The 26,754-nt window shown below is 37.1% G+C and overlaps 6 protein-coding genes and 1 pseudogene across 9 annotated transcripts; all 7 read left to right on the top strand.

Annotated features, from left to right (window-relative positions):
* The first annotated feature begins 454 nt into the window (after positions 1 to 454).
* LOC103837219 (probable mediator of RNA polymerase II transcription subunit 15c) lies at positions 455 to 8,932 on the top strand. 3 transcript variants are annotated; one of them, XM_033280587.1, is made up of 11 exons: positions 457 to 2,115; positions 2,211 to 2,313; positions 2,390 to 2,486; positions 2,782 to 3,513; positions 3,618 to 3,688; positions 3,791 to 3,865; positions 3,962 to 4,621; positions 4,715 to 4,972; positions 5,066 to 5,251; positions 5,324 to 5,412; positions 5,494 to 6,084. In XM_033280587.1, the coding sequence occupies exons 1-11, from the start codon at positions 2,006 to 2,008 to the stop codon at positions 5,693 to 5,695; spliced, it is 2,583 nt and encodes an 860-aa protein (XP_033136478.1). In that variant the 5' UTR covers positions 457 to 2,005; the 3' UTR covers positions 5,696 to 6,084. The 3 variants fall into 3 exon arrangements, with proteins under 3 accessions (XP_033136479.1, XP_033136477.1, XP_033136478.1); XM_033280586.1 differs by having other exon boundaries at positions 456 to 2,115; positions 5,066 to 5,412; XM_033280588.1 differs by lacking the exons at positions 4,715 to 4,972; positions 5,066 to 5,251; positions 5,324 to 5,412; positions 5,494 to 6,084 and adding an exon at positions 8,571 to 8,932 and having other exon boundaries at positions 455 to 2,115.
* Positions 6,456 to 8,571, top strand: LOC103837335 (probable mediator of RNA polymerase II transcription subunit 15c). The gene is made up of 4 exons (XM_033280589.1): positions 6,456 to 7,046; positions 7,261 to 7,366; positions 7,448 to 7,963; positions 8,049 to 8,571. Exons 1-4 carry the CDS (start codon positions 6,907 to 6,909, stop codon positions 8,502 to 8,504), a joined length of 1,218 nt encoding a protein of 405 aa, XP_033136480.1. The 5' UTR covers positions 6,456 to 6,906; the 3' UTR covers positions 8,505 to 8,571.
* A 160-nt stretch (positions 8,933 to 9,092) lies between the features above and the next one.
* Positions 9,093 to 10,102, top strand: LOC117128367 (probable mediator of RNA polymerase II transcription subunit 15c). Its single transcript, XM_033280590.1, has 2 exons — positions 9,093 to 9,244; positions 9,328 to 10,102. Exons 1-2 carry the CDS (start codon positions 9,126 to 9,128, stop codon positions 9,521 to 9,523), a joined length of 315 nt encoding a protein of 104 aa, XP_033136481.1. The 5' UTR covers positions 9,093 to 9,125; the 3' UTR covers positions 9,524 to 10,102.
* A 1,040-nt stretch (positions 10,103 to 11,142) lies between these two features.
* LOC103837218 (ubiquitin-like domain-containing CTD phosphatase 1) lies at positions 11,143 to 13,731 on the top strand. Its single transcript, XM_033281295.1, has 7 exons — positions 11,143 to 11,611; positions 11,796 to 12,229; positions 12,336 to 12,417; positions 12,754 to 12,820; positions 12,900 to 13,085; positions 13,163 to 13,223; positions 13,327 to 13,731. The coding sequence occupies exons 2-7, from the start codon at positions 11,836 to 11,838 to the stop codon at positions 13,491 to 13,493; spliced, it is 957 nt and encodes a 318-aa protein (XP_033137186.1). The 5' UTR covers positions 11,143 to 11,611; positions 11,796 to 11,835; the 3' UTR covers positions 13,494 to 13,731.
* Positions 13,732 to 13,995: 264 nt separating this feature from the next.
* LOC103837217 (probable disease resistance protein At1g59620) lies at positions 13,996 to 18,381 on the top strand. 2 transcript variants are annotated; one of them, XM_033281292.1, is made up of 7 exons: positions 13,996 to 14,412; positions 14,596 to 15,458; positions 15,573 to 15,719; positions 15,845 to 17,605; positions 17,703 to 17,803; positions 17,896 to 18,031; positions 18,131 to 18,381. In XM_033281292.1, exons 2-4 carry the CDS (start codon positions 14,603 to 14,605, stop codon positions 17,533 to 17,535), a joined length of 2,694 nt encoding a protein of 897 aa, XP_033137183.1. In that variant the 5' UTR covers positions 13,996 to 14,412; positions 14,596 to 14,602; the 3' UTR covers positions 17,536 to 17,605; positions 17,703 to 17,803; positions 17,896 to 18,031; positions 18,131 to 18,381. The 2 variants fall into 2 exon arrangements, with proteins under 2 accessions (XP_033137183.1, XP_033137182.1); XM_033281291.1 differs by having other exon boundaries at positions 13,996 to 15,458.
* Positions 18,382 to 18,669: 288 nt separating this feature from the next.
* LOC103837215 lies at positions 18,670 to 20,361 on the top strand (annotated as a pseudogene).
* A 1,203-nt stretch (positions 20,362 to 21,564) lies between these two features.
* On the top strand, positions 21,565 to 23,146 carry LOC103837214 (malonyl-CoA:anthocyanidin 5-O-glucoside-6''-O-malonyltransferase). Its single transcript, XM_009113548.3, has one exon. It carries the CDS (start codon positions 21,627 to 21,629, stop codon positions 22,977 to 22,979), a length of 1,353 nt encoding a protein of 450 aa, XP_009111796.1. The 5' UTR covers positions 21,565 to 21,626; the 3' UTR covers positions 22,980 to 23,146.
* The last annotated feature ends 3,608 nt before the right edge of the window (positions 23,147 to 26,754 follow it).

The following is a 26,754-nucleotide window of genomic DNA, read 5'->3' as shown; positions in this document are numbered from 1 at the left end:
ATACAAATGATTACAAAATTATATAAGTAAAAAGTCTAATTTAACTAATTATTTTAATATATATATATATATATATATCGTTTTAAATTAAACTATAAACCATATAAAATACATAAATAATTTAGTTTCAAAATTTACTTTGAACAATTTTTTTGATAAAAGTTTTGAACGAACATTGACAACTTATTTTTAAAAAATATAAATTACTAAAACTATTAATCCCACAATAAAAATTTTGTTATCAGTAATTTATTTTTTTTTTTAAAAGATACAAATGATCAAAAAAATATATGAGTAGAAATCATCATTTAATAGACATTAATATTAAAATATACTAAAATATACTATGTATGTTAGATATCATTTAAATTTAATTACATATCCTATCAAATATTAAAAAAAATATTTTTTGGATTAATAAAATTGATTTATATGTTCACACCAATTTAATTATATATCTAATAGTTACTGACTTTTAATTATTCAATATATATTTATTATTTCATAATATGTAAAAATATTTAATACATAAAATAATTTTTATATATAATGTTCGTCCCGCGCAATACGCGGGTCTTAACCTAGTTTTTTGTTATTCATTATGTTTCCCTCCATTATATAGTTCATGAACCGGGTTTACATACATTGAAACTATCAGAGCAACTTTACCGATAAGGTTCTCAATCGAAGTTCTTACTTGATTTATATTAGTATTTTAATGAAGTTGGGTTTCTTGATTAAATTTAAACATTTTATAAGAATTAAACTACTTACAAATTGATATTTGTGAAGAAAGGTTCTCATAAATATTTTAAATTATATCATTTGAGATACATTAGGCTTGTTCTTTTCACCGCCGCAGACGCAGCGCAAAATGACCAAAATTATAACTGACTTTTGCCCAAATATGTGGAGAACACCGCAGGCATCCGTACTTTTCATCATTAAAATCAGACGCAGCTCTCGGTTAGCTGTCGCTGTTTTACTCAGCGTCACGGAAAACACCGGCGGCACTTGCAAAAAGTAATCGCAGCGGCAAGTCATTTGTTCTCCACCATATATTTTCGTGATTTTGATGTGTTAATTTTGAGACGCTGACGCAGTGTCTGCGGCCGTGAAAAGAACAAGCCTATTGCACTTTCTCTCTTTTATTTTCTCATTTTTCTTTTCTTTTTTCTTTTGGGTCAAAACTCCTTATTCTAAATTGGTAAGATATCCAATAGACATCTATTCAATTGACATACTCTCATAAATATTTTTTCCAAAAAATAGAAAAATAATTATGATGGAGGAATTTGTGATTGGCCAAGTCAACGTCATACTTAACATATTTCCTTATTCGAATTTGGTGATTGACTGCAATAAATTAAAAAAGACTTAATTAATAAGAAAAGCAGACACTATATATTGAGATTTGGGATACCTACGTCTTAGTCTTTCTTCAATCAGACTCTCCACTCTTTTCCCCTTCAATTCAATATCTATATCTCTCTCCCTCTCTCAAATTTTTAACCTATATTCTCGATTTCTTCTTCCTCAATTCATCGATCACCCTCCTTCCCCGATCACCGACGTTCTCGTGGGTTTTTTCTTCTCCTCCTCTTCTTTTTTCTTCTGGTGGGTTTTGCTTATTAATTTCAGTCATGTTGTGTGGAACCAAACATGGGTTCTATCACTCTGGTTCTGTTTGCTTGTATGATGTTCTTAAACCGATCATGTAATGCGTGTGATTTGTATTTTTTTTGTGTGTGTGTGTTGATGTGATCAAAGCATCTTTGTTTCGGTTTTGGTTTTCTTTAACCTAAACTCCTAGAAACGCGCTCGCAAGTTGTTTGATCGTCACGCAAACTCGAATACTGATGTTTTTAGGTCACTAAGGGAAGAATATGGTTTTAGTATAATTAGCACCAACATATGCGAGATTAACTTTTAAAAATGTGAAGGTTAAGTATTACTAGTAAATTGCAGTATCTGATCGTTTCTTGTTGCTACATAGCTAGATTTAATGGAGGGAACTTCTAGTTGGAAGCCTAACGAACAAGGCGGAGACTCTCTTGCTAATGATTGGAGATCACAACATGAGCCTGATCTACGTAAGAAAGTTATTGTAGCAATGTAAGCCTTCTTACTTGTGTGTTTGTTATTATTGTATCTATACAACTGTTTCATTAACTTTGTAACTGATAATTTGTTCTCATGTATGTGTTAAGAGTGGAGAGGTTGAAGATATGTTTCTCTAGACATATTACGGATACTATTACCAAGAGCGCTTGTACATTTGAAGAAAAGATTTATGGCATGGCCAAAGATAAGGTACCCAAAATACAAATACGAGAGTAGACCTCAGCCTTGTGAATATAACTTTGCTTGTATTTTTACTATGTCTCAGGGTGATTACTTGCGGAAAATCCACGAAAAGATACTTGCTTTCGAAAGAAAAATCAGAGCTGGTACTTCAGCCAATGGAGCTAACACTCCACATCCAGGTTTATAAGATTTTTATTGTTATTTTGGTTTTAATATGGCAATTTAGTTTTAGGACTAGAACTTCTCTTTGGGTGTGTGTGCATTACCTGAAAAACACAACAGATCATGTTACATAACTCACATTCTATATCTAGAACTGTTTCAGATCATTTACGTTACTGAATTGTTATTGGCAATCTACTTAAGAAGTTTGAGAATCATTATACTTTTTCACAATCTTTTTAGCTTATTATGTTTTTTCTTTTTTGCAAATATTAGCTTATTATGTTTTCTTTGGATGCGTTTATACATCAGCTCAAGCTCTGAATCAAGGACAATCACTTCCCACCTCGTTGACATATGCACAGACTCCAACAAACCAACCATGGTTATCTCAAAGCAACATCCAGAGCAAGTTCAACACTCCTGAATCTTCTGGTTTGCCCATTCAGTCTCCTATGACCGTTTCTGCGGCTCAGAATCTAAACGTTCAAATGGGTGAAAGAGTTGAATCAAGTCTTGGTCCCGGTCCTCAAAGACAGATTCAAGGAAGGCAACAACAGCTTCAGAAGTCTCAACAGCAGCAACTGAGATCCAACACGATGTACCAGCATCACGGGAATCAGCAGCAGCAAAGTTTGTTGCCTCATCATAGATCATCGTCTCCTATTAAGCTGTCTTTTCCTCAGTCTTCTGCTCTTTCTAGTCATCAACAGCAGATGGCTGTGCCGTCCAGGGAACATAAACAGCTAGAACGGAAGTATCACATTAGTCAACTGATGAATGGTCAAGACACGCAGCAGAATCATCTAACATCACCACAAAACAATGGGGAGAAACAACGAATCTCCCAGCAGAACAATACGACTAGCTTTAATGTGCATGGATCAAAATTGTTGGGTGCTCAAGGCCAAGAGGTGGAGAAATCTCAACCATTGATGCTACAACATTTGAATGAGACACAAAGGTTTCAAGCAGCAGGTTCTTTGCACCAAAGCCAGAACCTAGCAGACCAACAGAATCAGCCATATCAATTGCAGAAACCTAGTATGTTTCCTTTCTTACCAACTTGGATGATAATATTTTTCTTGGTAGCACCAATAAATATATATTTCATTAAATATGAGTTTAATACAAAGATTGTTTTGTAGCTTTTCAAGATTCTACAAGCAAGACGTTAAACCCTAGTGGTGGTGACTGGCGAGAAGAAACCTATCAGAAGGTATCTTAACATCACAAACATGAAAGTATGGTGTAACCTATGGAAACGTATCCATTGTTAATTAATTCAACTATTTTTTTTTCATAATTTTCCTGCATGCAGATAAAAGCTCTTAAGGACAAGTATATACATATTCTGAGTGAATTGTTCCAAAAACTATCTTATAAATTGCAAGAGGTACCTCATTCATAACCTAATTATTTCTTGTTATTGTTACAGAAGTAATAATAATAATAATAATAATAATAATAATAATAAAACAATTGTTTCCAGATTGATTCTCTTCCTCAACAGAACATGATGCCATCTGACCCGCGGGTTGAAAATCTAAGGGCGACCATAGCGAGGTTGGGGCAAGTTCTTGTGTACTTAAATGTCAGTAGGAGAAGTGTATCAGAGCAGCACAGAGATAAGTTTAGTGCATTGGAGTCACTTGCATTGAAATTCACCAAGCATCAGAGGGAAAAGGAGGAGCAGCAACAAGTGCATATCCCTCCTCCTCAGATCCATCAAACAGCATTACAAACCCAAAGTGGTCAAGTCCATGCGTCACAGACAGCAGCGCCTCATTCCTCGCAGACAAGGCCTAGGATAGAACCAAAAGATGTGAACACGGTTATGTCCTCATCAGGAAATGTCGTGGTGCATTCTCCTAAACAGAATCCTCCAAGTAATCAAAAGGAGGTTGTACACTCTAATATCAGCCAGGCTCAGTCTAGTATGTTTCAGAAGAAGCAGTTTCATCATCTCCCTAAGCAAGAACAACCATCAGCTTCATCCCCTCATATGCAGAAGAACAACTCTTCTCCTCAGTTAGTGGAGCAGCAGACTCTTCCTACACCAACTAACAAAACAGCAGCTCAGGAGCATCCTCTGGTTACTCTTTCTCCTGAGCCAATCTCAGAGCGGCCTATTGATCGTCTGATAAAAGCTGTGAGTCAAGAAGTCATATTAGATGATTCAAGTTTAGTTTCTCCATCTTATCTTTGATCAAAGTGTTAATGTTTGTGTGTGTGGCTTTGCTAGTTTCAATCATCATCACAAGAATCTTTGGCACAATCAGTAAGTGAGATGAGGTCGGTCATCAGCTTAACTGACATGCTTGCTGGTTCAGTCCACACCATTGGAGGATCTAGAGCTCGTTTAGGGGAGGATTTGAGTGAGAGGACAAGGTTCCGTGTGCAACAAGGAGATACACATCCAACTAAGAAACTTAAGCGCTCACTCACCGCTATGCCATCACAAACTAATAGCTACAAACGGTTCAGTGTCAACAAGATTGAGGTAAAATGTGTGAGCCTGTAAATTTTATTTTTAACTTATTAATAATAAAAACAAAATGCAATAATGAAACAAGGCAATTTCTAAATCTTGCAGCCTAGTTATGCCCTCCTGCAAGAGATCATGGAAATAAATAGGAGATTTGTAGAGACAGTGGTGAACATATGTAATGAAGATGTTTGTCCAAGTGAGATTACTCCAGGAACAGTCGTCGTCACGTGTGATTATGTCCCTGTGGCTCTTAGTGCCACATTCAAAGCTCTTTACAATTCAGGACATATCGTAAGTCTCTCTAAACTTTGGTCTTGTCTGTCTTTTTCTCAAATGCTTATGTATCCCATGTTTGATATGCAGTCACAGATTCAGCCGTTACGTTTACTAGTTCCTGAGAATTATCCAAATTCCCCAATAATAATAGAGAAAATCCTCTTTGACGGCGCCAGGTATGAAACTTGACCACAAGAGGAAAACTAAACATATATGTTTTAATGTTTTGATCTTTATACGGATTTGTTTCCTTGCAGTGATCACAAGTTTGAGGATTTATCGGCGAGAGCTAGATCGAGGTTTAGTTCGTCTATGAAGGAAGCAATGTCACTTAAAGAAATAGCTAAAGTTTGGGATGAGTGTGCGAGAGCTACAATGCTTGAGTACGCTGAACGGCATGGTGGAGGCACTTTCAGCTCCAAGTACGGTCGTTGGGAGTCTGTTCTAAGATCTTCATGAGCTCTAAATACTTTTTTTTCTAACTTACTCACCCGTCAAGGATAATGCACAGAGGTGGAAACTTTAAAGTGTTAGGTTTTATTATTTGCCTTGCGGTAGAAAAAATATCAGTTGTAATTTGTAAATGCATAATGTTTCCATTATCATTTGTAAATGCATAATGTTTCCATAAACTTGAATGTCCAAGTCTAATCTATTTTGTAGAAACTTTAACCGGTTTCAGTTTAGATTCCTCAGATTTTTAGAGGTTTTTTATGACCAGAGCCGGGACTGAGTAAACGAGAGCTCCTTTTCAATTTTTTAATAATTTTATTTTTATAGTTTTATAAACTATATACGAAAAAACAATACAAAAATAATAATAATCTAAATAAAAATAAAATGAAAATGAAAATATAAAAAACTCTATTTCTTTTTATCACAAAATTATTTACTTTATAAAAAACCTTTTTAATGTATTTTATATATGGATTAATATATAGAAATAATTTTTTAAAAAAAAATTGGGAGCCCCTTTGTATTTTGGGACCATTCAAATGTTTCAAAACAATGGGCTCAAGCTCATCCTTGCTTATGACCAAGCTTTCTTTTATAGTATTTGGTTATTAGTTTACCAAATTAGGAATCAAACGAAAACTTTTCCAGCAAAGTTCTACGGTGGTGATTTAACATTTTACCAAAAACAAAATACTACAGTGCTAGTTTGAACAATTTTATATTGAGACTTATAAATTGTACTTTACAGATTCTTCCATACGTACATTCGCAATTTGGTAACTGAAATGAAGTAAAAAAAAAGACTTGATTAAATAATACGAAAAGCAGAGACTATTTATATAATACTTTTACGTATAGTTTTATCTTCAATCATTCTCTCTCCCTCTCTAAAAACCCTTTGGAGTCTTGATTCCTTCTTCCTCAATTCATCGATCATCCTCCTCCGGCGATCTCCGACGGGTCTCGTGGATTTAAAGTCTTTTTGTAAGTTGCGATCTCTCATTCTTGTACTGTTTTTTTTATTCGATGTTCTTTTGTTTGATCAAAGCATCTCCGTATTTAGTTCTTTTAACCTAAATTTCCTAGAAAGCAAGTTGCTTGATTGTCACGCTACTGCGAAAACTGATGCTTTAAGGTCACTAATAATGGAAGAATCTGATGATATTGGTTTGTTCTAGTGATTTCTTGATGATACTAACAAATGATTCTTGATTATGTGTGTTTTAATGTCTGATCATTTTTTGTTGCTAGACTCAATGGAGGGAAGTTCTAACGAACAAGGCGGAGACTCTCTTACAAACGATTGGAGAACACAGCATGAGCCTGGTCTACGGGAAAGGGTTATTTACGAAATGTAAGCCTTTCTTTCTAGTGATCTTTGTAAGCTTTTGCTTATGATTACAGATTCTTACATTACACCAGTAAACGCTGCAACAGTTAAAAGCTTGAAAAGGGGTTTTCGTGATTAGTGATGAAACCTAACTTCACATTTGATCTAGAGACTCCATAAAACTCTAGATTCTTTGTACTACTCTCACTGATTATTTTGTTCTCATGTGTATGTGTAGAGTGAAAAAGTTGAAGAAATGTTGTCATCAACCTAGCAATGAAAATGATATTAAGAAGGCAGCTATCAAATATGAGGCTAAGATCTATGGTATGGCCAAAGATAAGGTATAACTCAAAATTATTACAAATTAAGACCTCAACCTTTGTGAAGATACTTTGCTATAATCTTTTTTACTAATGTCTCAGGATGCTTACTTGGGGAAAATCTGCAGAAAAGTTTTTTCTTCCCATAGTCCTTTCAGAGCTCAAGAACAATCACTTCCCACCTCGTTGCCATATACACAAACTCCAACAAGCCAGAGCAATCTCAACGTTCCTGAATCATCTGGTTTGCCCACTCAGGTTCCTCTAACCGTTTCTGCGGCTCAGAATCTAAAGATTCAAATGAGTGAAGAAGGAGTTCATTCAAATAAACTACCAGGCCACCCTCAAAGAGAGATTCAACAACTAGAAAGCGAGAACCTCATTAGTCAACTGATGAATGGTCAAGACACGCAGAAGAATCATCCACAAAACAAAGGGGAGGAGCAAGAACAAACAACTCCTAGGGTATCGACCTCCCAGCAGAACAATATGGCTAGCTGTAATGTGCATGGACCAAGTTTGTTGGGTACTCAAAGCCAAGAGGTGGAGCAGTCTCAACCATTGATGCTACAATACTTGAATGATGTTCATGACTGGCGGGAAGAGACCTATCACAAGGTATCTGCTTCTTAACATCACATCGTGAAAGTTGCATGATGCATTGTCTTTTCATAGCTCAATAACTTTCATCAACTCTTTGCAGATAAAGGTCCTCAAGGAGAAGTATGGACTTGTTCTGAGTACATTTTTCAAATCAATATCTGATAAATTGCGGGAGATTGATTCTCTTCGTCAGCAGAACATGCCGGTTGAATGGCTAACGGCGAGCAAAGCGACGTTGGAACAAGTTCTTGCGTTCTTAAATGTCTGTAAGAGCAGTGTATCAGAGTTTCATAGAGATAAGTTTAGTCTCCATGAGGAAAAGGTATTGAGGTTCATTGAGTATCATCATCTGAACGTGACTCGGAGGGCAATGAAGCAGCAACAAGTGTATCTCCCTCCTTCTCATACCCATCAAACAAGGCCTAGGATGGAACCAGAAGATGAGAACAGCCCTATGTCCACAGCAGCTCAGGAGCATCTTCCACCAGAGCCAATCACAGAGCGGCCTATTGATCGTCTGATAAAAGCTGTGAGTGAAGAAGTCATATTAAGATGATTTCAAGTTTAGTTTCTCCATCTTATCTTTGATCAAAGTGTTAATGTATGTGTGTTGCTTTGCTAGATTCAATCAGCATCACCTGAATCCTTGGCACAGTCAGTAAGTGAGATGAGGTCGGTCATCAGTTTGAGTGAGATGATTGCTGGTTTGGTCAACACCATTGGAGGATCTAGAGCTCGTTTAGTGGAGGATTTGAGTGAGAGGACAAGGTTCCGTGCGCAACAAGGAGATACAAATCACACCAAGAGATTCAAGCGCTCAGTTACTGCTATATCTTCCTCCAAAGTTAACAAGATTGAGGTACAATCATGGAGCCTTTCATATTTTCTTTTAAACTTAAAAACATTTGAAAAGCAATATTGAAACAAGGCTATGTCTCAATCTTGCAGCCTAGTTATGCTCTCTTGCAAGAAATCATGGAAATAAATGGGAGACTTGTGGAGACAGTAGTGAGTATATGCAATGAAGATGTTTGTCCTAGTGAAGTTACTTCAGGAACAGTCGTCGTCACGTGTGATTATGTCCCTGTGGCTGTCAGTGCCACATTCAAAGCTCTTTACAATTCAGGTTATATCGTAAGTCTCTCTAAACTTTTAATCTTGTCTGCCTTTTTCTCAAATGCTTACGTATCCCATGTTTGATATGCAGTCACAGATTCAGCCGTTACGCTTACTAGTTCCAGAGAATTATCCATCTTCCCCAATACTTCTAGAGAAAGTCATCTTTGATACCGCCAGGTATGAGAGTAGAAGTTGGTTGATCACAAGAGGAAACTAAACGTGTATATGTTTTGATCTTATGGGATTTGTTTGCCTTGCAGTGATCACAAGTTTGAGGATTTATCCGCGAGAGCTAGATCGAGGTTTAGTTTGTCTATGAAGGAAGCAATGTCACTTAAAGAAATAGCTAAAGTTTGGGATGAGTGTGCGAGAGCTACAATGCTCGAGTACGCTGAACGGCATGGTGGAGGCACTTTCAGCTCCAAGTACGGTCGTTGGGAGTCTGTGCTAGCTTAGAGCTTCATGAGTCCTACATACTTCTTGTATCACTTACCGCCCTCTCCGGATGATGTCAAGGATCTTGTAAAGAGGTGGAAAATGTAAAGCCTAGGTTTTACTTAATTGCCTTGCGTTAGAAGTAACGTCAGATCAAAATCTTGTTTTGGACCACCACTGTATAATATGTAAGATGCAATCATATGAGAAATTAAAACTGTACAAGTGTTTAACGCTTCTTACTCAGCAGTGTAGGACGGCCACTCTCCCAAGTTTGAGTAACATATAAATTAGATCCAAAAAAACTTCGTTAAAAAATTGTGAAAAAAAATCTATACCATGTTCCACAAGAAACTACATCATCAAAAGTCATATTCTTTAACTCCAAACAGAGTTTAGAGATGGCAAAGCATAAAACCCAACCGCATGTGGTCCAAGTATATTATTTTTCACAGGAGACTTTCCGGACATGAAAACGTATAAACTTGAATAGAATCTAATTAAGTATTAATTGCAACTAACATCAACTATCTAACAAGAAACAATCATAATCATCATCCATGAACCAATTAAAAAACAACCTACGCATTAGCCATAATGGAAGAAGAACAAAGCATAAATGATGTGGTGAGTAGATTGATTGAAACATCGAACAAAATTAATCATATAGTTAATATGGTTCTACTATGTATTTTATACTATATATCTATTGCAATATGATAATACTAATACAGTAACAACTGTATAAATTAATAATGTCGGTACTTTGATATTTTATTAATTTATATAAAGTTATTAATTTATAAAAAATTTATATTTATATTTTTTAATTTTTAATTGGAGAAATTACATGTTTACCACTTTTATGGTAATACTTTTCATTTTTACAACCACTAATGAAACATTTTCAAAAATATCTTCTTCATTAAGTGACAAAAAACTCTTATGCCCTTGTTATTTATATATATAATAAATTATTATTAAAGTAAAAAATAAAAAAAAAAATTTCTTTTTATGTTTTCAAATTATACTTTTTCAAATTCGAATTTTTTTATAAATTTTTCTTTTGAATTTTTTTTCGAATTTTTTTTTATTTTTTTTTCAAATTTCTTTTTCAAAAACGAAAATTATGTTTGAAACTATTTTTTAAAATTTTTTATATATTTTTTAGTTATTTATATATTTATTAGAATCATAAATTTCACATTCCAAAAACTCTACCCGACCCCCTCAACTCTAAACCCTAAGTCTAGATTACTTAACCGTAAGTGTATAATTGTATTTTACCCTTCATTAAAAGCGAGGGCAAAAGTAGTTAGTGTAAACAAGAAAAGTGGTAATATGAATTTAGTATTTTTGGCAATTTCCCTTTTTAATTTTAAGATATATATTTTCTAAAAAATATAGATTTGATTTTAATGTATATATACAATACATTAATTAACATTTTGTAATTTGACATTTATATTAGTTTTATTATATTATTTAGCGTATATAAAATATGTTTCATAAAATTCAAATGTGTTTTTAGATATAATTTTACTAAATCTTATCAAAATATATGAAGAAAATATAAAAAAATTCCATTGTTGAATATAAAACAAATAATATAATGGTTGGTTTGTACTTATATAAAATGTGTATACATATAAATTATTAATTTATAATTTTAATATGACTATACATTTACATAAGATTTTCTAAAAAAATATTATTTTATCGATTTATATCATATTCTGAAATAGTTCAAATTAGTATCGGAGAAATCTATTAATTTATATGGAGTACAGACCAGGCCAAGGACCATGGGTTTTGAATGCTAACTCATAAAAAATTAATTAGATAGGGGATTGGTACTAATCCCGGATTAGTGGTTATGAAATTAAATTAACCCACCCGAGTAAACCGGACCCGTAGTAACATAACAAACGCGGAATAAAAGGACCCCACTAAAAAGCACGTCCATGGAGAAGAAGACCAAACGACACCGAGAACCTGTCGTTTTTATCGTTGAGAAGTCTGAGATCTCTTCGTCTTCCCAACCAAATCTCAAATCACATAATAACTCACATAAACACTCTGTTTCCCTCCAGCTTCTTCCTCCAACAAGGTCAACTCCAACGAATCCTTTGATTGTAAGCAAGTTAATTGATTCCTTTTATCCAATTCGAAACCAATGTCATTCAATCTAGAGTTTGATCCAATTGTGTAATTGGTACTGTTGTTTTGATTCAGATCATCGTAAAGATTCATACTTTGTTGTGGTTTCGAGTTAGTTTTGACTTCTTTGTTCGCTTAACTGGTGATTCAGCAGATTCTGAGTTCCTCGGAGAATGAGAGCAATTGAACATCTTGTAGAGGACGAATCTGTGATCAAGAAAGCGAGAATGGTTGATAACGTAGAAGAGGTTCCAGTCCCTGTGGTGGTCGATGGTAATGGAAGCGAGAATGGTCAAGTCACAGTTGTAGAAGAAGAGAAAGAGAAAAAGATAGAGGAAGTTTCTGCTGCTCTGAGCTTGTCAGATACAGAGCATATGTCAGAGGAAGTTGATGTTCATGCGAAAAACACCGGAAAGGTTCCAACTTTGGATCTGGAGAAGAACAAAGAAGCTTCTGTTGTTACAAGGAGGAAAAAGCTTCTGGTTCTTGATCTGAATGGGTTGCTTGCAGATATAGTTTCTCCTCTTGCAGATTGTAAAGCTGATATCAACATTGGAAGAAGAGCAAGTGAGTCTCAAACCATCTTTTTTGTTTATTTATTTATCTATCACCAGTACTATTTGAAATTTACTTATAATTAATCTGCAATTTTTTTTTAATTTGTTTATGTCAGTTTTTAAGAGACCCTTTTGTGAAGAGTTCTTGAAGTTCTGCTTTGACAAGTTTGAAGTTGGTATCTGGTCCTCTAGAAAAAAGTAAGTCATTACTCTTTATCTATTCACACTAATCTTTTTTTTTTTTGAAACATATATGTAATTTAATTATTTTTTGTTTTACATTTTCTTTAGATATTTGTGTTTTTAGTCATATTTGTGTTTTTCTTTATATAATATTTATCTTCAATGATTAATAAGAGGTTTTAAGAATTGCATTAAAATAGTTGGACCACACCTATATCAATAGGTCATCTTCATGTTTTAATAGAATAGATATGTAAATCAAGTTGTTATCTTTATTCACATAATCATATATGTAAAAATTAATATCATATAATCAATTTTTTTTAACTATTTTTTTCTTTTCTCCTATAGGAACAATGTGGACAGAATCACTGAGTTCTTGCTCGGAGATATGAAGAGGAAACTGTTGTTTTGCTGGGTATGTGATGTTCTTGCACTGACCTCCTCTGTTTTTTCTTTTCTTGTCTGACTATTTTTCATTTATTTTGCTTTTACAGGACATGTCTTACTGTGCTACAACAACTCTTGGTTCACTTGAAAACAGACACAAATACGTGGTGTTCAAGGATCTAAACCAGCTCTGGGAGAAACACGACCCAAGACTTCCTTGGCAGAAGGGTGATTACAACGAAACTAACACGGTTTTGCTGGATGATTCTCCTTACAAGGCTTTGCTTAACCCTGTAAGCTTTAGTTTGGGGTAATTTGAGCTCCATTATTTAGTCTCGTCCATGTTATAACTCTTTCTAAATGTTAACAGCCATATACAGCGATATTCCCACACTCATACAGCCATCAGAACAAGTCAGACACATCCTTAGGTAAACTTTCATTTTTTTTCCCCTTATACTTGACAAGCAAGAATCAGCACTTTGGTTTTAGTAGATTATGAAAAATTAACCTCTTGTGTGTTGTGTTATTCAGGTAATGGTGGTGATCTGAGACTTCATCTGGAGAAGTTAGTAGAAGCTGAAAACGTTCAAGATTTCATCAAGAAGAACCCTTTTGGGCAAGAAGCTATTACTGAAGCTAGTGAGACTTGGGAGTTTTATAGAGAGGCCACTCGTATGCACACACATATACGCATTTAGAAACCTCATACGGTAGAAAAGAGAAGGATTGTTGGAAGATTTTTTTTCTAGGTGGTTGGTAAAACAGGCGATAGAAAGAAAAAAGAGTAACTGAAAGGAGCTTGATGTTGTTGTTGTAGTTTTGTTTTGGGTGTTTCATTGTAGAGGTTGGATACTACAAGTAATTTGCTTACTTACCTGTAATTTGTTTCTTTTATATAATTTGGTTTTGTTTTTAGAGATTCTCATTTCTCACCTATAATTTTGGTTTTTTTGCTTCAGTTTGTAACTTTTGACATTGAAAGGTTGTTAGGCCATCTCTTTTTTCTTTTTTTTTTTCTTGTCAACTTGTTATATTATTAAACAGTTAGCTGATGAGCGACAAGTTCATATATTGGCTTGAAACGTCCATTGTTGAATGAGTAAAAAAACTGATGACATTGTGAGTCATACTTGAAATAGGGCTGTCAATTGGGTTGGAAACAGGCTCCCACCAGCACCACCACAGTCTGGATCATCTACAGGTAAACGTCCATTGTTAAGACATTTTTTTTCTTGTCTTCAGTTGCGAGTTGCGTGTGATTGTAGATAAAGATATTGTTAGAGATATACATATATAAACAAACACCTGTTCTAGTGATCTAAAATTATAATCCTAATCGCCTTTTCTATTGCTCAAAAATTATAATCTCCATCCAAAACTAGTTTTAACCAAAAGTAAGTGGCTACAAGAGATTCACTCCTATCTTGAGAGGTTGATTGTCCGTGAATAGTGGCTACAATAGATTCAGTCATCATCGTGAATATAGCTGGTTTTTGTCGTTTGGTGTTGACTGAGAATAATCAACTCTTATAATAGGTCTTCTGCTGAGTTCTAACTAAAACACATTCACATATTTTCTTTATACAGATCAGTTGGAAGAAAATCGATATCCAAGAGGTGATTTTTATTTTCGTATTTTGCATATTTATTTCATCTCAATTGTTCATATCTTTCATAGATTAAATCCCACAAAATAGTATATATTATCTCGACTAGAATTTGCTGAGAAATATTATCCGGACTATGAACTCAATGATCTTCCTCTAGTGGTTATTGATTACTTATCACATGTTTGAGCAGGAGATTTATGGCTGAGACACTTTTGTCGTTTGGAGTTGAGAGGCTTTGGAACCTCCTTGTCCGAGAATCTGAGAGATTTCAGGGATTCAATGAGCAACTCAATGTACTAAAAAATGATATGAAAATGTTAAGGTGTTTTCTGGAAGATGCATATGCCAAGAAACACACAAGTGCCATGATGGAAAACATTATCGAAGATATCAAAGAAATTGTTTTGGATGCGGAAGATATGGTCGAAACCTTTCTTCTAAAAGAAGAACTCAAAAATACACGGGGTATCAAAAACAGCGCAAGGAAGTTTTCTTGCAGTATCTTTGAACACAGGGGACTTGCTTTCAGTATGGAAGCCATAAGTAAGAGGATCTCTAAGGTGATTCGTGATATGATGTGTCATGGGGTACAACAGGTAAACATTGTCAATGAAGGGTATACACAATCTCTACAAGAAATACGAACGTTTTCTGGCGATAATGGAGACCATCTTGTTGGGTGGAAGAAAAATGTTGAGATTTTGGTTGGCTATCTGCTTGACGAGGATAACAGTCAAGTGGTTTCTATAACCGGGATGGGTGGTATTGGTAAGACAACACTCGCAAGAAAAGTTTATAATCATCAGACTATAAAAAGTCACTTTCCAAGACTGGCGTGGGTATGTGTTTCACAACAATTTACAAAGAAGGATGTCTGGCAGACGATTTTGCAACAACTCAGGCCCGAAATCAAGGTGTTAGAGATGACAGAGTATGTACTTCAAGAAAAACTCTCTGAAGTGTTGGAAACACAAAAGGCTTTGATTGTCATTGATGATATATGGAGAGAAGGAGATTGGGACCGAATCAAGTATGTGTTTCTGCAAAAAAAAGGTTATGTTACGTACGTTCGTCTTTTTAAAGTACACGATTTTTGTTACATACATTCATCTTTTTGAAGTTCATGATTTTATCATGAAAAGATTATAAGAATATAATTTGTTACAGGATGCAAGGTATTACTTACTTCTCGTAATGAAGGAGTAGCACTACATGCAGATAGACATTGTGTTACATTCAAACCAAAATGCCTAACTTTTGAAGAAAGTTGGGATCTTTTTCAAAGGATAGCATTTCCAATGAAAGACACATCTGGTAAGTTTTTAAGGATGATATATTTGGAACTTTTTTTGTTCAAGTAAATTAAAGGAAATTGACTATAATACAATATCCCCAAGACATATGATCCTTCGGAAACATTTTTATAATTTGATGTGCAGAATTCAAGATTGATGAAGAAATGAAAGAGATGGGAAAACAGATGATCAAACATTGTGGAGGTCTACCCTTGGCTTTAAAAGTGTTAGGAGGTTTGTTAGCTGCGCAATACACATTGTGTGAGTGGAAAAAGATATATGAGAATATTGGATCTTATATCGTCGGAGGGACTAGCTTTAATGAAAGAAATGTTGTTTACCATGTTTTGTATCTGAGCTTTGAAGAGCTGCCTGCTTATTTGAAGCATTGCTTCCTCTACTTAGCCCATTTTCCAGAAGATTATAAAATAGATGTGGAGGATTTGTCATATTATTGGGCTGCAGAAGGAATACAAAGGCCAAGGTATTACGCTGGAGCGAGCATTCGAGAGGTTGCAGATGGATACATAGAAGAATTAGTGAAAAGAAATATGGTTATTTCTAAAAGAGACGTTGAAACTTCAAGATTTAAAACATGTCAGTTGCATGACATGATGAGAGATGTTTGTTTACTCAAAGCTGAAGAAGAGAATTTTGTAGAAATTATTCAAGGCACATCAACTGCAAACTCCAAATCTTCTTGTAAATCTCGCAGACTTGTTGTACACAAGCCTGATGAAACATTTAATGTGGATACGGAGGTGAAGAATCCAAGCCTTAGAACTCTCTTGTTTATCAAGTGCAGAGGATGGAGGGGAACAAGTTTATTCTTTACAAGGCATAAACTGATGAGAGTGTTAGATCTCTCTCGGGTGAAGTTTGAAGGATGGAAAGTACCCTCTAGCATCGGAAAGCTCATCCACTTGAGATATTTGAGTTTATTTTGTGCAAGTGTAAATTGTCTACCTTCTTCTATGCGGAATATGAAACAGCTGCTTTATTTAAACCTAGAAGTACATTCAAATAGAGTTTACATGCCCAATATCTTGAAAGAGATGCGAGAATTGGTATACCTCCATTTTCCGTTGGAAATAAAGAATAAGGTAAAGATGGAATTGGGTAATCTGGTCAAGCTGGAGACATTGGAGAATTTCTCAACAGAGCATGGGAGTGTGGATGACCTCCGAGGTATGACACGGCTCAAAACTCTTTCTATCTATATCAGAGGTAAAAAATGTAACATGGAAACTCTATCTTCATCTCTAAGTAAACTTCCACACTTGGAGAATCTTACTATAGATAAGAGGATATGGTATGCTCTCCCGAATGATGATGAAGAAGAAGGATTTTTTTTGGATTGCATTCATCTCAAAAAGCTGAAGTTGTATATCTATATGCCAAAGTTTCCTGATGAGCAACAGTTTCCTTTTCACCTTACAACCATTTCTCTAACTGAGTGTTGTTTGAAAGAGGATCCAATGCCAGTTCTAGAGAAGTTGCTTCACTTGAAAGAGGTTAGTTTACTGTATCAATCTTTCCGTGGGAGGAGAATGGTTTGCTCGAGGGGTGGGTTTCCTCAGTTACAGATGCTACGAATAAGGAAACTAGAGGAGCTGGAAGATTGGATAGTAGAAGAAGGCTCCATGCCATTTCTCTATACTCTCGAGATAGATGCTTGCAAGAAACTAAAGGAGATTCCTGAAGGGCTTCGATTCATCACTTCCTTGGAGGATTTGAGTGTTACATATATGGGAGAGCAATGGGGGAAGAGACTGTTGGAAGAAGGAGAAGATTATTACAAAATCCAACACATCCCTTCCGTTGAATTCTATTAGTAAACTTTTCTTTGGCAAAGGTGAATCAGTCAGCAGCTGAAGGAGGCTCTCAGAAATTACGGACTATCAGGTAAGATATGATTCCCCCAAAACTATAGTATTATTTAAGATGAAGTTCTCGGGTGGAATGATTAAGAAATAATTGTGTCGAATCCATCGGTTTTAAGGAGGAGAAAACTTCTCTTTCTTGACCTGAATGGGTTGCTTGCAGATATAGTTTCTCCTCTTGCAGATTGTAAAGCTGATATTAACATTGGAAGAAGAGCAAGTGAGTTTCAAAAGATCTTTTGTTTATTTATATCACCAGTACTATTTGAAAGTTACTTAATTACTTTAGTATCTTTTCTTTGTCTCTGTCAGTTTCAACCTCATGTTCATGTATCCTGCCAAAACTGGATTAATCCGATTAGAAAAGAGCCTCTAACCTGTAAGATGGCTATCATATTGTCCTGAGACTCTGTTATGTATTTTCACATGGCTCCTTCTGATGCTAGAGGTTAGTGCTTACTCGTTTTGTGATCACTTCTTGTACCCATTTGATGATCAAAGTTAGTGAATGATATAGTAGTTCTTATTTGTTCATTCATGTTAATAGGGGAATTAAAACAGAGTATTAGATGGACATGGAAAAGAACAACGAGTGCAAGGACAAGCAAAATATCAGGTATCTGATTAGTGAAGAACTAGAAAGGATTATACAACTCAATGAGATATTGGACATGCAAGGCCATTGAAACTGCTTTGTCTTTTGTAATGTTTTTTTTTGTGCTGAAAGCATATGAGATCAACATTTTGTCTGCTTTTAACAATGGTAAAGTACAAGGAACAGCAACAATTCTTGAATAATTTGTTCCAGCAGAAGCCTGACATGGGGGAACGGCCAATTCCAATATTGATTACATTTATATGTACCTAAGTTTTGGTGGTTTATTTATATCTAAATAAACCAATTAACCTTAACAAATCTAATAAAAACAACCATTAACTAACAACAACAAAAACTCTGTATGTTTTCAAGCTGTCTTAATTCAGATGCGGAATAAAAGTTAAGAAGTGTTATATATGGGCAATCTCCACTGACAAGTTGCGTAATTGGTGACGAAGATTTAGGAGTTTCTATGGAAACCAATATTTAAGGATTCAAAAAAACGAAAGTTCCTTTGCGAACAGAACTAATCTTCACAATCACATGACAACAGCTGGTGTTTCACGTTACCATATAGGTATCTCCAATTTAAGGTTTGACTTCAAGTGAAATAATAGTTTGAACCATCTATTATAAAAAAAGTCAAACTACGTTTGCATTTTGATGAAAGCTCTATCTCCCTTACAATGAGCTCGAGTTCAACATATAACGCTGGTTTATTATCTTCATCAATGGGGCTAAAAGTAATCAAGATCACCCGAGTCAACCCCGCAACTGACTCGTCCCGCGACTCTGCCGATCCACTCATTCTCCCACTCACCTTTTTCGACTTGCGGTGGGTAAGATCCCATCCTACTCAGCAAGTCATCTTCTACAAACTCCCAGTGTCATCTCGCGAGTTTTTTCACTCCGTGATCCTCCCTAAGCTTGAGCTCTCCCTCTCCCTCGTCCTCCGCCACTACTTCCCGTTGGCTGGTCACCTCAAGTGGAACCAACAAGATCCTAAGCCCCGAGTTGTTGTCTACAGCCACGACACTGTCTCGCTAACGGTAGCTGAGTCTAACGCTGATTTTCTCTTTGTTTCCGGCAAGGGACTACGTACGTCCACAGACGGAGTTACGTGTCTTGGTGCCGGAGTTATCGGTTTCGTGCGACTCCTCATCTCTATATTCTCTCCAAATCACATTGTTCCCTAACCAAGGGTTTTGCATCGGTCTAGCAGAACATCATGTTTTGAAGGACGGTGTAGGATCGATAATGTTTATCAAAGCATGGGCTCACATTTGTAAGTCACTGGGAGAAGGAATAATGACTTTACCTAGTGACTTTATTCCAATATTAGATCGTACTCTCATCAATGTTAGGCCTAGTCTTGAATCCAAGATTTTGGAATACATGTCATACTTTTCAGATGAAGAAGATGGCAAGAGAACCATGGACCCGCCTCCAGTGGGAGAGATTTGTACTGATCTTGTCCGGATAACACTCGAGCTGACTCAGGAGAATGTGGATAAACTCAAAGAGCGAGCCAAGAGAGAGTCAACTCGCTCTCAGCATGAGCTTCATTTATCAACGTTCGTTATAGTAAACGCTTATGTCTGGAGCTGCCTTGTGAACGCGCGTGGAGGCAACAAAGAGAGGCCGTTGCTTTTCATGTACGCAGCTGATTTTAGGAACCGGTTAGATCCACTGGTCCCTGAGAGGTACATGGGTAATTGCGTGGTTCTTGTCAATTGCATTGGCTACAAAGGAAAGCATCTACTGGGAAGAGATGGCTTTGTTAGTGCTGTGGAGATTCTTAGTGACTCAGTTAAAGGTTTGGGTTCAAGAGGGATTGAAGCACTTTGGGAGTCCTACATTGATGGAATGAAGCAAGTGAAACCGGATACTCATGTTGAGTCCGTCTCTGGGTCGACTCGGATGGGGTTGTACCAGGCGGATTTCGCGTGGGGAAAACCGGTTAACCATGAGATTGTATCCATTGACCGGTATCCAGCGTATTCGATGTGGGAGAGGAGGGATGAGACCGGTGGCGCTGAGATAGGTTTGTGTTTGCGGAAGAGTGAGATGGACACTTTTATTTCTTTGTTTGAATATGGTTTAGGAAAAATATCATCACGTATTTAACGCTGCATGCATGCAACTTTTCTTTCCAGGACCAAAGATATATTATGTAAGTGATGTAACGCCGTACATGTTCCAATTTCAAGAGCTACTTGTTGAAATATTGTTAGGCGCCCCCGCGCCCCATCGCCTTTTGTTATCTATGTGTAGTTATGCTATCCGTCGAGTAATGGTTTTCGTAAAAAAAATATTTTGCTTGAGTAACCTTATTAGACGGATAATCTAGATGATAAATTTCAATGCATGTATATATATACGGCTTCTTCACCGAAAAGAAAATTGAAGTTTAAAATTCATGTGAAAAAGTGGAGTTATCGAAATATATCTTCCAAAACATATTGACATGATTTATAGTTATAAACAAATAAACAAAAAAATAATGGTTTTTATAAAAAAAAAAAATTATATATTGTCGTTTAAAACAGCAAATTGTGTAAAGTTAAGTTTGATAATAAAGCATCTCAAATTTATAAACAAACCACATAACTTATAAAATGTATTGCCAAGCATCTCCACATGCTTAGAGGAAAGCTGGTTTGAATCTTAAGTCAAAATCATATTCTAGTACTCCACTTGTAGTATTGTGTAGCTATTTGGTTTATAAAAGACTAAAGTTCGTTTTTGCAGAAAAAAAAAACGAATCTAGCGTTATATCATAATGGGGCCTATGAATTATAAAAGGTTTATTTCAGAAATGTGTAATTTTTATTTACTTCTAATCAAGAAAAAGTATATGTTTTTGTTTATCATCAATGGCTCTAAATATCAAGATCTCTCAAGTCAACTCAATACTCGTTTCATGACGAAAGACTCGCTAGCTGCTTCTCCCATTCTCTTGACGTACGGTGGTTAAAATTCCATCATACCGACAGAAGAAGCATAATAGTATGTGGAATTTACAGCAAAAAAAAATGCACTAGGGTTTTGTGGGTGATGTAAAATTTACTACAGACTATCATATATTTTATTTGTGGATAGTGCAATTACAAAGGGTGGGGTCTTTGTAATTTATTCAAACCTTTTAGCATATGCAATCTAGTTCTTGTAGGTACCTTTGATATAAAATTAGAAGAAGAAAAAAGCAATATATATAGTATATAATATGCTTTACTAGGATTTTAAATGATAATATCGAATATACACCCACCGGTTGGGTAAAGTGTGCAAATTTCTCAGCAAACCTACCCGGTGGTTGATTTTCTTGGAAGAAAAGCAAGTAACAAAGACCACAACCTCCAAAGAAAGCTTGTGCGCCTATACATAGTCCAACACTCACAAAAGCAAAAGTCAAACAAATAAGTTTGTACATTGATACCGAGTCATGGTGCAGTCCAGCCCAACGGTTAACATACTCGAGGTGGTCCGAGTTAGCCCACCGCCTTCTGACTCAATCACACTTCCACTCACTTTCTTTGACTTGGGTTGGCTCAAACTCCACCCCGTTGACCGTCTTCTATTTTACCGCGTCCCCGAGTTATCTCGCTCTGTCCTCATATCTAAACTCAAATCCTCTCTCTCCGCCACACTCCACCATTATCTCCCACTCGCCGGCCGCCTCGTGTGGAACCCAACAGACACAAAACCGTCAATTGTCTATTCTCCTGACGAAAAAGATGCCGTCTACGTCACGGTAGCTGAGTCCAACGGTGATATCACTCGTCTCACCGGAAACGAACCTCGCACCGCCACCGAGTTTCATCCTTTAGTCCCAGAGTTACCTGTCTCCGACGAGTCAGCTCGTGCTCTCGCCGTTCAGATAACTTTCTTCCCAAACCAAGGGTTCTCCCTCGGCGTGACCGCACATCATGCCGTTTTGGACGGGAAAACAACAGCCATGTTTCTCAAAGCATGGGCCCACAACTGCAAACAAGAACAAGATCCTCTACCGCACGATCTAACCCCTTCTATGGATCGTACGGTTGTCAGAGACCCAACCGGACTCGAGACAAAACTCTTGAACCGGTGGATGTCCGCTTCCAACAACAAACCAAGCTTAAAGCTGTTCCCTTCCAAGGAAATCGGCGCCGACATTGTCCGAGTCACGTACCGTTTGACTCGGGAAAACATCCAGAAGCTCCGCGAACGAGTCGAGACCGAGTCAAAAGCCGGAGCCGAGCTGCGTCTGTCGACTTTCGTCATCACGTACGCCTACGTCATAACATGTTTGGTTAAAGCGCGTGGCGGTGATCCGACCCGGCGCGTGTGTATAGGTTTCGCGTCGGACTTTCGGTCACGGCTAAACCCTCCGTTGCCGCCGACGTATTTCGGGAACTGCATTGTCGGTGCCGGAGATTTCGACGCGAAGGCGGAGCCAATACTGGAAGAAGGAGAAGGGTTTGTCTCGGCGGTGGAGAGTCTGAGCGGATGGGTCAACGGGTTGTGTCCGGAGAATATAGAGAAGAATATGCTTTCGCCGTTCGAGGCGTTCAAGAGGATGGAACCGGGTAGACAGATGATATCAGTTGCTGGGTCGACCCGGTTGGGAATTTACGGGTCGGATTTTGGGTGGGGAAAACCGGTGAAGGTGGAGATAGTGACGATTGATAAGGACATGTCGGTTTCGTTGTCGGAGAGTGGAGATGGAACCGGCGGAGTTGAGATTGGGCTTTGCTTGAGGAAGGATGATGTGGAACGGTTTGGTTCGTTATTTTCCCGCGGGTTGAAACCGCAATGAGAAATGTGATTCTCATTTTTACATGAATATTTTCTTTTAAAATGAGGTTTTAGTTTTCCAATCTATTAATTACTTTGAGTTGCATACATAAGTAGTCTTGCAATCTCTATTGTTGTTCGTTTACATGTTGGTTGGACATGTTTGTGTTTAAAATATTTTCAAACTGAAATAAACAATCATCGCACTTCCTTAAAAACCATCTTTCACGTATGGTGTTATTCTATGGTTAGACGGCAAATCGATAATATCCAAAACGATTTTTTCAAAATCTAATTTATACATAATTCAAATCGCTTTAAAGTGAGTTTTATTCGTAAATGGTTACATAACTTACATTGTTATAAGTTCCAATCTGAAACAGAACTACAAGATCCTTTCTCCATTATTTCCTACTTTTCACTCCATACATATTTACTTGTTTCAATTAACAAACCACTACTTAAATAAATCATGTGTAACTTGTATAAACTCAATGATGTAGAGTACTAAAAGTTACACGTGAAAAAAATACTTGGATTGAAATTACACTATAACGTCTGAATAAATATCTTTCTAGTTTCTTTTGTTTCTCGGCTTTCTTATCTTTTTAATAGGTTGGTTTGATTGCGAACTGTGAAAAAGTGCAGATTGCTTCCTTTAGTCTCTCTCCTCTCTGTTCTTTCTCTTTTCATCTTTCACAGAGATGAGATCGAGACGAAGCTATCACCGGTGTTGACCGGATTCTGACTCCCGCATTGTCGGGCTCTTGTCTCTGGGAAGCCGTGTTTCCTTTTGCAGACTTCGCCAGCTTTTGTCTCCGGGAGACGGTGGCTTCTCCAACATCGATCTCGCCGGCTATCTTCCGCGTTCATCCAGATTCCGTCTAGATCTGTGTCTCCGGTCTTTTTCTTCCCATCGCCTCTCGATCGTTTCTCTGATGTTTCTTCCCCCAAGCATTTTTGGGTTGTTGCATCTTCAAGCTTATTGGTATCTTTAAAGATGTCCGTTTGAGTTTTCAAGATAGTCAGAGGATTTCGATCGATTGTAGGCGGTTGTGTATCTTCTTCGTTTCGCAGATCTGCCAGGCTGTCTCCTCGGTTCGAGCTTCGTGTTAGCCGTTCTGGTTGAACGGTTCCCGTTGTTTCGACTTCGCCGTCGGCGGAGTTACGATGCGATCTTCTCTGGTTCCGGTGGAAGCAGGCGGTGCGCGTCTGACACGTGTTCATTGATCGCTGGGCGATCGAACATGTGGTGAGCGGCGTGTCTCTTGTTCCTCGACGGTTTTTTTTTACTGGGCTTTGGCCCATAGTGTTGTGTAGGGATGTTAACGTAGGGTAAAATAACCCAGCCCAGCCCAACCCGCAGATAACCCAACCCAGTTTATACCCAACCTGCAAAAACCCAGAAACATCAAGATTGAAATCCAAACCCAAAAAATAACCCAATAGGGTATAGGGTTACCCATGGGTACCCAAAGTATTATCTTATTTACTCAAAAAATATTATGTAAAATATTAATATCATTAATGTCAGTTTTAATATATAAATAAGATTTCGCAATTTTATAGAAAAACTTGTTTTAGCGCAAAAACTCGTTTACGCCAAACGGGAAAACCCGTTTTCGATCGGAAAAACTCGACTTTGCGGTTTCGGCAGGAAAATTTGATTTTCCGGTTTTGGCGGGAAAAATCATTTTGTGATTTTGGCGGGAAAACTCGATTTTGCGATTTTGACGGAAAAACTTACTTTGCAGTTTTGGCGGAAAAACTCGCTTTTGCGATTTCGACGGGAAAACTCGGTTTTTCGGTTTTGGCGGGAAAACTCAGTTTTTCGGTTTCGGCAGGAAAACTCGTTTTGCGGTTTTGGCAAGAAATTTGGGCTTTGCGGTTTTGGCGGAAAAATTGGATTTTGCGGTTTTGGCGGGAAAACTTGTTTTTGCGGTTTTCGCGAGAAACCTCGGTTTTGCAGTTTTGGCGGGAAAACTCGGTTTTGCAGTTTTCAGTCGGAAAACTCGATTTTAAGGTTTTGGCGGAAAAACTCGGTTTCGCGGTTTTGGGGTTTTGGCGAGAAAACTCGGTTTTGCGGTTTTGGCGGGAAAACTCGGTTTTGCGGTTTTCAGTCGGAAAACTCGATTTTAAGGTTTTGGCGGAAAAACTCGGTTTTGCGGTTTTGGTGAGAAAACTCAGTTTTGCGGTTTTGGCGGGAAAACTCGGTTCTGCGGTTTTCAGTCGGAAAACTCGATTTTAAGGTTTTGGCGGAAAACTCGGTTTTGCGGTTTTGAGGAGAAAACTCGGTTTTGCGGTTTTGGCAGGAAAACTCGGTTTTGCGGTTTTCAGTCGGAAAACTCGATTTTAAGGTTTTGGCGGGAAAACTTGTTTTTGCGGTTTTCGCGAGAAACCTCGGTTTTGCAGTTTTGGCGGAAAAACTCGGTTTTGCGGTTTTCAGTCGGAAAACTCGATTTTAAGGTTTTGGCGGAAAAACTCGGTTTCGCGGTTTTGGGGTTTTGGCGAGAAAACTCGGTTTTGCGGTTTTGGCGGGAAAACTCGGTTTTGCGGTTTTCAGTCGGAAAACTCGATTTTAAGGTTTTGGCGGAAAAACTCGGTTTTGCGGTTTTGGTGAGAAGACTCGGTTTTGCGGTTTTGGCGGGAAAACTCGGTTTTGCGGTTTTCAGTCGGGAAACTCGATTTTAAGGTTTTGGCGGAAAAACTCGGTTTTGCGGTTTTGGGGAGAAAACTCGGTTTTGCGGTTTTGGCGGGAAAACTCGGTTTTGCGGTTTTCAGTCGGAAAGCTCGATTTTAAGGTTTTGGCGGAAAAACTCGGTTCTGCGGTTTTAGCGAGAAAATTCGGTTTTGCGGTTTTGGTGAGAACACTCGGTTTTGCGGTTTTGATGGAAAAACTTGGTTTTATGGTTTTTGCAGGAAAACTCGGTTTTGCGGTTTCGGCAGAAAAACTCGATTTTTCGGTTTCGGCGGAAAAACTCATATTTTGGTTTCTGTGAGAAAATTTATTTTTATGGTTTTGGAGGAAAAAATCATTTTTTGGTTTTGATGGAAAAAACGTTTTTGTAAATTTTATATAATTTAATTTAAATGGTGAAAATATAATAATATAACTGAAAACCCATGGGTAGACCATTACCCTTTTATATTTACCCAACATAAATATGAGTTTCAAAATTAATACCCATGATCGACCCAATAAATATTAGACGGGTAAAAACCCAACCCGTTATTAGTGGGTTTGGGTAAACCCATGGATAATTACCCATGTTAACATCCCTAGTGTTGTGTGTTGTTCCGTGATCTTTGTTTTGGCCCTTCTGTTTGTAAACGTATTGGGTTGGGCTCTGTTGGGCTTTAACCCTTTCGATAAAATTCCAGTGAAAAAAAAAAAAGGTTGGTTTGATTGCTTTGCTTAGTTATTGTGATGCTATCGGAAGGAGACATGTGTGTGAGTGTCGAGTGTGCACATGTGTCAAACATCCAGAGGAATTGCGTCGATAGATTTTGCAAGTTGAGTTAAAAGGGTAAATCGTTGTGAGGCCCTACCATCTGATCTCTTGCGTGTTGTCTAGAGATTCTCTTACTCCGTAAAAGTCACAAAGTATCTACACTTTTGTTGTTGTCAAATTTCATACGTATCTTTCACATGCTTTGTCTTCATCTTTTTCGAATTTTGTTTCCTAACTGTTTTGACCGGTATCAACATATACATTTCAGAATATTACAATATATGAGTTTGAATGGTGGATTGGTCCATGTGTTCAGCGTAATCTAAGCTACAGTTATTTTGGTTA

Source organism: Brassica rapa, chromosome A09, assembly GCF_000309985.2.
Source record: "Brassica rapa cultivar Chiifu-401-42 chromosome A09, CAAS_Brap_v3.01, whole genome shotgun sequence".
Taxonomy (NCBI): domain Eukaryota; kingdom Viridiplantae; phylum Streptophyta; class Magnoliopsida; order Brassicales; family Brassicaceae; genus Brassica; species Brassica rapa.
This window is presented reverse-complemented; position numbering and strand designations above follow the sequence as displayed.